Raw genomic sequence first — 11902 nt, forward strand, 5'->3', positions numbered from 1 at the left:
AAGGGCAGGAGGCACCACATCTTCAGTAATGCCATCATCAAACACTATTATTAGGTCAGAGGAGAGAAAAGGAAATATGTGCAGCTTTTACAGTGAAATACAATATGTAACTTCTCTCACAACGAGGCTCTCTATCAAAACGATATTTGTTAGAAATATTTGAGAAAATGTAAGCACACAAATCAACCCAATATATAACAAAAGGTTTAAGGTCTAAATGTCTTAGTATCAGAGTGGAATTTATTTACCATTTCACTGTAACAAGAATCATAATATGAAATTTCTATTGATACCTTCAGCGCTCTGTGGTCTCAACAAATCAACAGTTCTGACCAACATTATGTAACATAGGAAAACCATTTCAAAGTTACTAAGAGAATCAGGGCCACTGGAAAGTTTTAGGGTGGGGTTCTGACTTTAATCTCAGAATCACGTCTGTTTTCTCCAAATTCTTTCTTTTTCTTCTTAAAATATGAACTTTTTGTTTTCAGAGCTCAATTTTTTTTCCACAAAATTCACATGATTGTGACTACCTTAAAATTCTGATTTTTTTTCTTAAAATTCAGAAATGTTCTTATAGTACTGACTACTGACTTTTTCTGTGAAATCTTGCTTTAAAGTAAAATTTGGAATTAAACACTGAATTCAGAGAAAAAAGTTAGAACTATGAGAAAAACAAAAGTCTTTTCATAAATTGCCTTAATCCTCTCTTGTTCAAAGTATAAAAAATAGTTTCAGTCATTCAAGATCAGAAAGATGGTATAAGACTTAATAATTGAAAAACTGATTCAAAACATGGTACATAGTTTTCTTGGATGTAAAGGAAAAATGTAAACCCAATCCAGCAGAAAAAAAGATTTATGAGGTCTAGATGTCAAGAATCACTAAAATGCAGAAATTTAAGTCAGATGGCCTAACTTTAAAGATGCATAACTTCAAATGTATTTGGAGCACAGATTTAAGATTATACAAGGTGATTTTTAAAAAAACAACATGAATACATATGTGTTGTGTGTGTGAGCTACTGCAAAAGTGTGCTGGGAAATATCAGAATATGCATATCAATAAAACTTAGAGATGCAAAAAGCAAATAGTTTGGTCAGTTGTAATTTACACACTCAGAGGCAGCCATTAAGTTTTGTTTTGATGCACATTTGTACCCACTAAAATAAGCAGAAGATAAGCTTTAAGTAATTAATAACTAAAAAAGCTTACCGCCCCTCAGGTCTCCGGACAATCAGATGACCTGGCGTCCTTTGGTTCACACAGTGGTAGAGACCAGACAGTATTCTTTAAATTTCAACTGAGCCTTTGAAGGAAGTCTTATTTTTATATTGTGCAATGACTGTGGGTGTGCGCTTACCATCAATGATGTGTTTGCTCTTGATGAATCTTCATTGGTCAGAAAGAAAAAAGCTGATGGAGAAAAAAGACCCATCATAAATCAGCAGCACCAAATGTAAAATATAACTGTATAATTGGTTTTAATAGGGATGTTTTGAATAAATACTGATTATATAAAGAATAAATATACAAATGTGGGATCTGTGAGGTCTCAGTATGTCAGTGTGGTATAGTTGTTCAGGGTGTATTAGTGTAGAGGAGTGGAAATGTATCATGACAGCAGAGCAAATGGACACAATGTCAACAGATGATCAATTTAGGTTAAAGCTGCAATTTAGTTCAATCGTTTCACATTATGGCTGCCAGTTGTGCATAACAAATGATACGACTAAGAATGAAAGAGAAAGATCACGCTGTGGTTAACAGGAGCCACATGACGCAACCACTGGACAGCCGCTTTCGCAGAATCCTCTCGTTCTTCTTTCACACAAAGACCTGCTTTTAATGTCGAGAGAGAAATTCACTCGAATCAATTGTTTGAATAACAAATTATGTAAAATTGGTTATTGTGTCATCCATAATTACAGTACAACACTGTAAAACTCCTAATTGGCAGGATAATGTAAGATAGGCAGGCCAGCTTTCTGTAAAAGTTATATGTCGGTTTGATGATTATTTAGCTTCAAGTTTCAATTTTAAATTGTGACAACAATTTGCTATTTGCTCAGGTCAAGTTTCGGTACAAAAACCACCCAGTCAGGGTTTGGAAAATATCATAATTTGGCCTAATACCTATTTTGGATGTCAGGAATGTTCCAGCAGGCCCCAAAAACTTCACTAAGAGTCATTACATGGAAATAAGTGAAAGAGACTAATTATTAATACAGTATTGATAACGTTTAACAGTTTTAACTTTCCTTTTTACAGTTAGGATGAATAAGACCTTCTTCTCAAATTTCTGACTTTTTCCCCAAATTTGACTATTTTCCCTCAAATTTGACTTTTACCTCTTGAAATTCTCACTTTAAGGGGCAACTCTGGAATTTAAGTCAAAACTAAGAACAAAACAGTTCAGACTAATAATACTTCTCAGAATAGCCATGGAAGTGAAAGATTAGGCACGGGCTGCATCAAATCACATGAACAATACATGTCTGCATTTTAGAGAAATGAAACTATACTCTTAAAGGTCAGATCCGATGTTAATTCATATAAATTATTTTTCAGACAAGAAAAATGCTTCACAAACACTTTTTTTATTCCACTACCTAGAATCTCCCCTGTCTTCTGGAAACTGTCATACTGGTCTGTCTGGAAATGTAAGAGCTGTCTGAATTATGTTAAGACATTTTCTTCAAGAGAAAGCGCTGTGATTTTGTACTGCACACAATTCAAAAATGGAAAATAAGCCATCGTGTTTTGAACATCAGCGCTTCAAACAAACATCTGAGTCCTTTTAGTAATTCCTTCTTCGTCTACCGACATTCTCTCACCCTTATTGATGAATGCACAAGCAAATAACAAACACAAGAATAAAAACAACTCAAGTTTTAAGGAACTTGCTGACAATGTTTATACTTTCACAGAAGAGTTGCAGCAGTAATCAGTTTCAAGGTATATCATGGTATGAAAATTGATGGTTTCGGTACCATGTACACATTTATTGATCTCCGGTTTTTAATATTAGTGTTTTTGAGGAATATATATTAATCATATTTCCAGTTTATATCCGCATTTATTCCACCCAGAAAAACCTTCTGTGTTCACAGTGCCTTTCAGGCTCTTTGTTGATAATAACAATTGTGTAGTACCATAAAAATTATTGTACCTTGAAAATCTCATACCGTTGCAACCCTTTTACAGATCCCTTTTTAAATCACCCTCACCCGTATATGAATATAAACGTACTGTACGACGTGCAGAAATGTGCAAAGATCTTGAAATAAAGCTCATGAAACAGATGAGATATGTACAGACATGAAAATCAACAACTGGTGTTACATAAAAATACAATCACTCCCATGAAAAAGGCTCAAATAAAGTGAATATCAGTGTACAATTTCAGAATCCCACTCATGTGCACACTACATTTTAGTATTTTAAAATTAAAAACGTTGACGTTGGTGCTGCAATAGCTAAAGTGCTTAAACTTAACACACCACTGGCTACAATATATGTTAATGTCTCTATCATTGCATCAAAGAGAAGAAGAAGAAAGAACAGGGCTAACATTAGCTAGATGACTACACAATCAACAACAACGTATCTGTATCAAGAAGTCTCTGCTGCAACAACCACTTGATGAAAATGCGGTAACCAAACTTGTAACAAAAAAAAAATATGTGAACGTATTGCTGATTAAAGATGTAAGGTTAAACTTAACATGGTTTAGATTAACCTTAACATGATAAAGTAACATGGCTAACCTTAGCTCGCTAACTACACACTCAACCACAGTATAATGGGAGATCCCAGCACTTCATCATGTAACTTATCTTTCTCAGACTTACGTAACTTGTTACCGCCCGCCCCAGAACATATTTTACATGAAAAACAAATGTATCTCAAAAGGAAGAAAATAAAAGTATGTATCTTTAAAGCCTGGAAACCTCGATCCGTAAGAGTAAACATTTGGTATGTAATTAGCATGATGGCTGTAAATATAATAAATGTAAAAAAAACACTGCTTGTAAAGCTTATTGCAACAGGTAAACAAAGTGTAAATACTGAAGTGATAGGATAGAGATAAAGAGGTAAAAAGGCACCTTTGCTTATAGACAGCTGGGTTTAAAGGGCCAGTTCAACCCAAAAAACATAAATACAAAAGGTTTTAAGATATGTTCTGATCCCCTCTGAGTTGCTGGTCGGTGAATCTCTCAGCACCAAATGTTTTGACACAGTTATAAAATGATGCATCTACACTTTTGATATCTCTACATTTATTTCTTCTCACTGTATGACTCCTTTTTAAAAAATAGCATACTTGTAACAATCCCTTATTGAATCTAATTAAGGCCTCTGTATTTGCATCTGCGCACCAGTTAAGTAGCTGTTCCTGAGTTACGGTGTTGAGTTAAGTTGACCTTTTTTGATATAAAATGCAGTGCACGTTCCAGCTGGTTTCATGACTGTCAAGTTTTTCAGTAATTCTGGAAAGGCTTTCAGCTGATACAGTATTCAACTGTTCTCTTCTCAGTCGCAGTTGGTTACATTAAGGAAATAAAACTCCTCGGTTATGTTCAGGAGAATATCATGGTCTGGATTCAACCAATAAATCAGCGTTCCCTTTTGGGTTTACACTCAACAGGAGCATGCAAAGACAGGCAATGTTCGGCAAAACTAAATATCATCTGCTTGAAATTACGAGTGTTGAGACGCCGAATACAAGCCGACACACTCAGTTCACCATTTTATCCTTTTAGACATTTGTGTTAAATTGTGAAAATGCATCTTGTGAGGTCACAGTCACCTTCGACCACCAACTTCCAATGATTTCATCTTTCAATCCTTGTGGACGTTTTACTCCAAATTTGAAGAAATTCTGTTAAAGCATTTTCAGAAACTGTGTTCATGAAAATGTAACAGATCCACAACCTGAAAAACTATTGTCAGCACAGACGGGGAACTTCCTCTCCAAAAATCAAGAAGTAGCCTAGCTTATAACGTAAACATGGCACAAATGTTTACGTCCAATATGTTTCACCATTCAATTAAAAAGTACGGCCCAGTACCATAAAAATACATAATGTCAAAATCATGATGTGCAGATTTTGGTTGTAAATTCCCAATTTTTTCTTCGAGACTAAAACACATCGTGTTACTGTGGGTTCAAGGTTTTTTGTAAACATCTGATATGCCAATCTTTTTTGTGCCAACACAACGCAAACTTCTGTCCAGCTGACAGACCATGAGTTGTTCATCTCAAATTTAAATTTCAAATTTAATTTAATTTCTGACAAACCTGATCCCATCTCTGCTCTGCTCTAATCACAACAGCGCTTGTTCATCATCAGATAGATGTTCCAGAGGGCTGAAGCGGTTGCTGTACATGGTGTATCTACGTTGGGGCTTGGTAACAGGTTTCAGACGAAGCTGAGACTCGGGGAGGCTCATCGTACGCTTAACAGACGTTCCATCTGAAGCGAAGGCTGAAGAAGAACTGGGCGGAAGAACAGCCGAGGTGTCTGTGGGAAGAGTGGGGCTGCTGGGGTTGTGAGGGCTGGATCCTGGATCTGAGACATCCGGCTTTGGGACAAAGCTGACAGATTTTGGACGGCTCCTGCTGGTCGAGGCTGCTGGTTTTGGGTTGTCGCTGTGGGGAATGATGGAGGTTGGATTAACGGGTGGTGGGGCGACTGGAGAGGATCGGGGAGGACTGTCGTTTATTGTAGCCTGGCTGCGCTGGCGCATGACAGCGCTCCTCTCAGAGACGAGGTCATTCAGGTGTTGAGTTAGTTTGCGGACGATGTCTTCTTTTTCTTGAGGACTCAACGGAAGCTCATCTAATTTCTTCAGAAGCTCAGTGGTGGCGGTTCCCTGAGAGTAGACGTCTACATTCCTGCTTGTTGTACTCTGGTCTGATGATTGTCTGGACAGTGGCAACTTTTGTCCCTGGACTGTGTGAAGAAAAGATAAAATGGAATTTCAGTTTCGGTACTAGAAAGGGCTCAATCAGAAATAAAAACATATTTTAACTGAATGTTTCCTGATGTGCTGCAAGTCCAGTTCTAAGAAAGTGTTCCCAGATGGTTCTGTGCGACAAAGCACCTTGAACACCAGGTTCATCGGTTAAACCTTCAAGTTTCTTCAGCTATCAGGAACAAAAACTGGTTTAAGTGGTTCAGTAAACTCTGATCTGATGGGAGCTGATCTGCCCTCAGTGAAGCCTGACTTTGACGCCCTCTGGTGGTGAACATAATCTGCTCTCAGTATTGTTGCAACACAATTTCAGGATCCAATAAACACAAATACTCTGCACACATCTGTATATTTAAAGTATTTAACGGAAGAAGCTGGGGATGAAGTTTTCCATCACCTCTTAACAAGAACCAGTGTTAACAACTTACCAGTTATTCCACACATCTTGTTTGTTAACACACCACATGCAAATAGGATTATGAGAAGGACTGCGATTGCAACAGCGACAGCGATGGCGGCAGTTTGAGTGCAGGATCTCATGCAGTTATCTGAAATGATAAAAAAGATTAAGAAGAAGTAAGAAAGAGACAACCTGACTGGTTTGCTGCAACTGAAGAAGAATACAGAGAATTGATAGCACATTTTTGTAGCTAAACTTATCGTGTCTGACTGAATAACAGAGCTGATGTTCATTAAGGTGGATTGTTGAAGCTCGATCTCACCTGGTATGTAAATCTCTGTAACCCTCGTCTGGTTTGTTTGAGGCTGGTGAACTCTGCAGGTGACACTGCAATGAAGGGACGGGAGATAAAGATTTAGTTTAGGTTGATTTTTAACAGAGAGAGATGCAGAATTTTAACATTTTAATCTCATCAATAAACTTATTTTGGAATTTGCTTTTGCCAGCAACCTCGCTGATGTCTTAAACTACGTCTCTTGAGTATTAAACTGAAGTCAAACCTGTTGGTGTAAGTCTGTAAAGTCATTCTCCTGGTGACGTTGACACATTCACTGTTATCCCGATGAGTCTTTGGCTCTTCGGCATTGATGCTGTTTCCGTGTTTGTCAAGAAATGTGATCTCGGGCTGCGGGGACCAGCAGTCGGCCTCACACTGCAGGGTCACTCCACCATGGACAGCGGGAACAGCCGACAGCTTTGGCTCAAAAACTGCGTCTGGAAACCAAGAAATATACAAGGTGTGACCTTAGAAACAGGTCTCACGGAAGGTGAAGGGATAGTCTGACATTTTGGGAATACTACCACTTTCCTGCGGCGAGTTTAAGCTTCAACATAGAATAAAAATTAACGTTCTCGGATTCCAGCCTCTTGAATGTGAATATTTTCTGGTTTCTTTCCTCTTCTGTGACAGTAAAGTTAATATATCTTTGGGTTGCAGATGAAATAAGACATTTCAGGGCGACATATTGGTCATTTGAGAAACACTAAACCCCAACAACTAATGTAAAAAAAATCAATTCGACTGGACGTACCCACAGAAAGCTGTACCGTGATGTCCTTCGGCACTTGATTCCGGATCGTCCTACAGATGTACTTTCCTGCGTCGGTGAGCTGCACGCTGGAAATCCTCAATGAGATGTTTCCGTGTTTCAGCTCGTCCATGATGAGGCTCGTTCTGTAATGAAAGAGCGCATTCTTCTCTGCGTGGACGTCACGGCCGTTTCGGTACGCGAGGATGATGCGTCTGGGAGCCAGACCTTCCTTGGACCATTCGATGGCAGGGAGGTCACCGGCATTGGTTTTGCAGGGCAGAACGACTGCTTCGCCAGCAAGAGCCTGAACCTTCGCTGGCACACTCTCTCCCGAGGCTTCTCCTAGCAAAAACATAAAAAACATGGTGATCCTGTTGTGTTGTAAGACCAAAACCAATAATGAACAAGAATCACCCTTGTTGCAAAAGCCTGTTACATCTAATTCCAACATGTTCTCTCTCCCAACTTCTCAAATATTCCATTCCATTCAGTATTCACCTTCAGTTTCCACTAGGGATCGACTGATATGGATTTTTTAGGGCCGATGCCAATACCGATTTTTTTTCCTTCAGCCTTAGCCGATGACCGATACGGACTGCCGATTTTCTTGAGCCGACATTTGGAGCTGATACTACTTTTGCTCCTTCAGTTTACATCATAAAAATGACACAATGATGGTAACAAATGTTATGAGTCTCAATTTTAATTTTAACATTTATTGAAATTAAAAAAAGGTGAGGTAGAACAAGAACAAGTATACTATAATTAACACATTTTAAAAACAGGTGAGGTAGAACAGCTCTGTGAAATGCTGCCACATTGGATTGGTTTTCTGCTCTGCCGTTTCTTGCAGCGTCTCTAGCAACATGGAGCTGCCTGTGGACGCCTGTCAGTAAATAATGCCGAACGCACCAGCCCGCATCGGCCGATGCCGATACACGTAAAAAACATAAAAATCGGCCGATAATATAGCACTATCAGATATTGGCACAAGCATGCTGCATGCTCCTCAGGTAGTGAAACTGGGTATCGAACAGTCAGACATTTTTTGATACTATAAAGTCTGGAAGTGATTCGGTCAGTGCAATAAAAGCATTCTAGTCCAATAACCAGCCCTAGTTGTCTAGTTTCCTGCTTCAGCATACCCAAGATTAGGAAGTTCAACTGGTGATCCACTTCTGTTGTAGACTTAACGCTTGAATAAACTATCCAGTAACTATCCAACAGAAACTATCCAGTTGTCTTAACAGCAGCAGAACAGTTTGACAAGTTGTCTGCTGCTACTTTAAAAACAAGTCAACTTTGACCTTTCAGTTCCACACAGGAGTTTTACCAAGTCAAAAGTTTATGAATCCACAATAACAGTGTTTTTTTTACTCCTGTTTCAGTAACCCTTGCCGAAAACCACAGCCTCCAGCTACATGAGGAAGTGACTGAGTCATTTCTCAATGAAAGCACATATTTACAAATCACTTTTGAAGATTAACGTCAACAGCGGGAGCAAATCTTAGTCAGAAACAAAAAGAGGAAGTGATAAAGGCGTTTCTATTCTGCTTTCTAAACTTTCAAGTGTCTTTGAGTCTGCTGATTATCATTATTATTATCATTTGACAATAAACTGAACACATAATTGGTTTTCGCTCTCGTCAGTGTTGGGACAAGACGCAACAAGCAGTGGTCTGAAATCAGCAAGTGGCCAAAAGACTGCAGCCAAAGAACATAATGCAGCTGCAGGATCATGCTTGACAGCAGAGTATTAACTTCTCCTTTCCCTCAGACGACTATAATGACTCAGGGAAACTAAACGAAACCCCACCCTACATTGTGCAACCCGAGAATGTTTCTTCGCTGTTATCTGTTTGTGCAGCACGTCTACAGGGTAGTATGTCTTTTCCAAGTTTTGGTCCAAGACAATATGCGACTGATCTCCTGTCATCCTGCTCATCCTGAAGCTACTTTATAAGCTGCTTTTAAAAACCAACAATGCTGCCAAGTGGTCAACTGCAGTTCAAGACTTTCCAAGAGATTTCCAGCTGTTTTTGTGGCGACTGAACCATCTTTTTAGAGGCGATCTGGGGACATTTAGAGGCCGTTTTGGTGCGAACAAAGGGGGCCATTTTTCATGGGAATGTGGACCATCTCCATCATCATGAGACATTTTTGTTGTGACGTAACTGGATTTTTTTAGGGGAACTAGGGAAATTTCTAACATCTTAAGTGGCCACTAAAACGGGAAGTCTATTTTAAGCCGAGCCGTGAGGTTTCCTGACCCTTTGTGCCTGAACCTAAGCAGATCATAGGCGCAGATCTGAACCTGAACAACTGTAAAGTTGTCACATAAATAAACAGTAAGTTTTCACATATTTTTTGGTTCTGCAGAAACAGACATAGCTAACTTTAATTCTGGTGATTTGGTTGTTATGACACTGTCCTCTAAAAGCTTCTTTATTGTACTCGAACACTGTGATTACATAATATTGCAATTATGAGCAAATACCTGCAAAACCAGGGTGTCATATTTAATGTTTTTTTTTTTTTTGATAACATGTATTATTGTTAGCAAATCATTTACACCAATTTGAGAATGTTTTGCACTCCAGCAGACTGCATACATCAACACCAACACATTACAAGTCAAAGCAACAACAACTACAATCAACCCCAGCAAGGAGACGAAGAGGGAGATAAACTCAACAGACACCCTTTAGAAATCGCTCAATTTTGTGAGTTGCTGAGTAAGAAGAAACTTCACAAACTTTAAGAAACTCTGTCTCTGACAAAATCTTAATTTTGGTGCTTTCTTGTAAATTCGGCATACGTTAAGCCCCTCAGAGCACCTTTATTATCACTAAACACACCACCATCTTATCATGCAACACTAATCTACTTTCTTGTCCATAGCAACCAAAGTCACTACAATTACTTTCAATTAAATACAACTATAATACGTTTTATAATTACGTAGCTCATTTCTCACCCTTAAAAAGGTGAAGTAAAGCGCTCAGGTGTAAAAAAAGAGAAAAAAAAAAAAAACGAAAAAACGTCAAACTTCATTCATACCTTTACAGAGAAGCAGCAGCGCAGCGAGCAGGAACAGACGACGAAACATGGTGGAAAAGTGGCAAAAACTAAATAAACAATGCGAAGAATCCGGTTTGAAGAATGAAACCAACAATTGATGGACTGTTGAAGGTTAAAAGGCGGTGTTACAGCCGCCTGTCTCGAGAAGGGGGGGGGCCTGTCTCCGCTCCTGCAGCTACGCTGGAAGATTTCGCCAACAGCCGCACTGGATACTTTCGGTTTCGCGTGAGGCGTTTAAGACACGTGGGAAACTACCACTACTTCTTGTACTTCTTAAATCACAGTAGTAAGCTCTTTGGACCTGTCAGCAAATAATGGTATGGAGTTATAAAAACTCTTTTGCAAATTATTTTGAACCATTAGCCCAATATTGCCCTCATTTCTTTTACTCCGTTCCAGGGGCATGGGTATGAGTTTAACGTTGGGGGGGAACATATCAGAAACCTGACAGATCTGTTAAACATAGGTGTGACAAAGGACAAAAAAGTAGGGAAATATACGACTCCACCTATGTCTCTCTTTACATTTCTTTTGTCCTGTTGTCAGCTTCAGCTAAGAAAGAAATAGTTGACCCCACACATCCAAAAGAACACAGTGTTTCTCCTAGCTTGTTTTGAAGCAGGTGCTCTGAGTCGGTAACCTAGCAACACTAGGGGTAGGGCTGGCCGGTATCTCGATATTTTAATATATATCGATATATTTCTAAATGAGCTATAACATGGGACTATATCGCTTGGATCGATACAGTTCATTTTGTGTTAAAATGACAATATATGGGCCGCAAGTTTGCATCTATTTCTCCTCTCCCTCTGTCCATTTGTCTCCACACACACACACAAAGTTTCTGCTCCACCGCCCTCACTCTATGACTTCAGGCCCCCCTCCTCCTCCTTTCTCACCTGCACTTAGCGACAAGATGGAGACGGAGAGCGCCGCACAAGAGGAGTTGGTCAGTGAGCGTAAACACAAAGGCTCGATAACTTGGAGATGGTTTGGTTTTAAAGTGTCAGATGACAAGCAGCAAAATGTTTTCTGTAAAGAATGTCGAAAACCGGTTGCAACCAAAGGTTCAAGCACGACGAACCTCTTCCACAATTTGCAACTGCGCCATTAAGTCCAGAAAGAGGAGTGTGTGAAAATACATGCTGTGACTCAGGCCACGAAGCCGCCACAGCCTTCTGCCCTCTCAGGAGAGGAGTATGTCACTCTGTCATACATCAGGCCTGATGTGCTCCACCTGTTCAACAACAGTCTTCTGGCACCTGAACCGGGAGATACTGAGCTGTGCAACTCCATCAAGTCCTGCATTGTGGATTACCTCAACACCAAATATGCTGACCCATCAAAG

The 11902-nt window shown here is 39.3% G+C and overlaps 1 protein-coding gene across 1 annotated transcript; it reads right to left on the reverse strand.

Annotated features, from left to right (window-relative positions):
• Window positions 1-4189: 4189 nt before the first annotated feature.
• LOC115589180 (butyrophilin subfamily 3 member A2-like) lies at window positions 4190-10698 on the reverse strand. The gene is made up of 6 exons (XM_030429924.1): window positions 10534-10698; window positions 7474-7815; window positions 6943-7156; window positions 6705-6769; window positions 6411-6530; window positions 4190-5960 (listed from the first exon to the last, which is right to left on the reverse strand). Exons 1-6 carry the CDS (start codon window positions 10580-10582, stop codon window positions 5332-5334), a joined length of 1419 nt encoding a protein of 472 aa, XP_030285784.1. The 5' UTR covers window positions 10583-10698; the 3' UTR covers window positions 4190-5331.
• Between the last annotated feature and the right edge of the window lie 1204 nt (window positions 10699-11902).

Source organism: Sparus aurata, chromosome 10 (assembly GCF_900880675.1).
Source record: "Sparus aurata chromosome 10, fSpaAur1.1, whole genome shotgun sequence".
In the NCBI taxonomy this organism is placed as follows: Eukaryota; Metazoa; Chordata; class Actinopteri; order Spariformes; family Sparidae; genus Sparus; species Sparus aurata.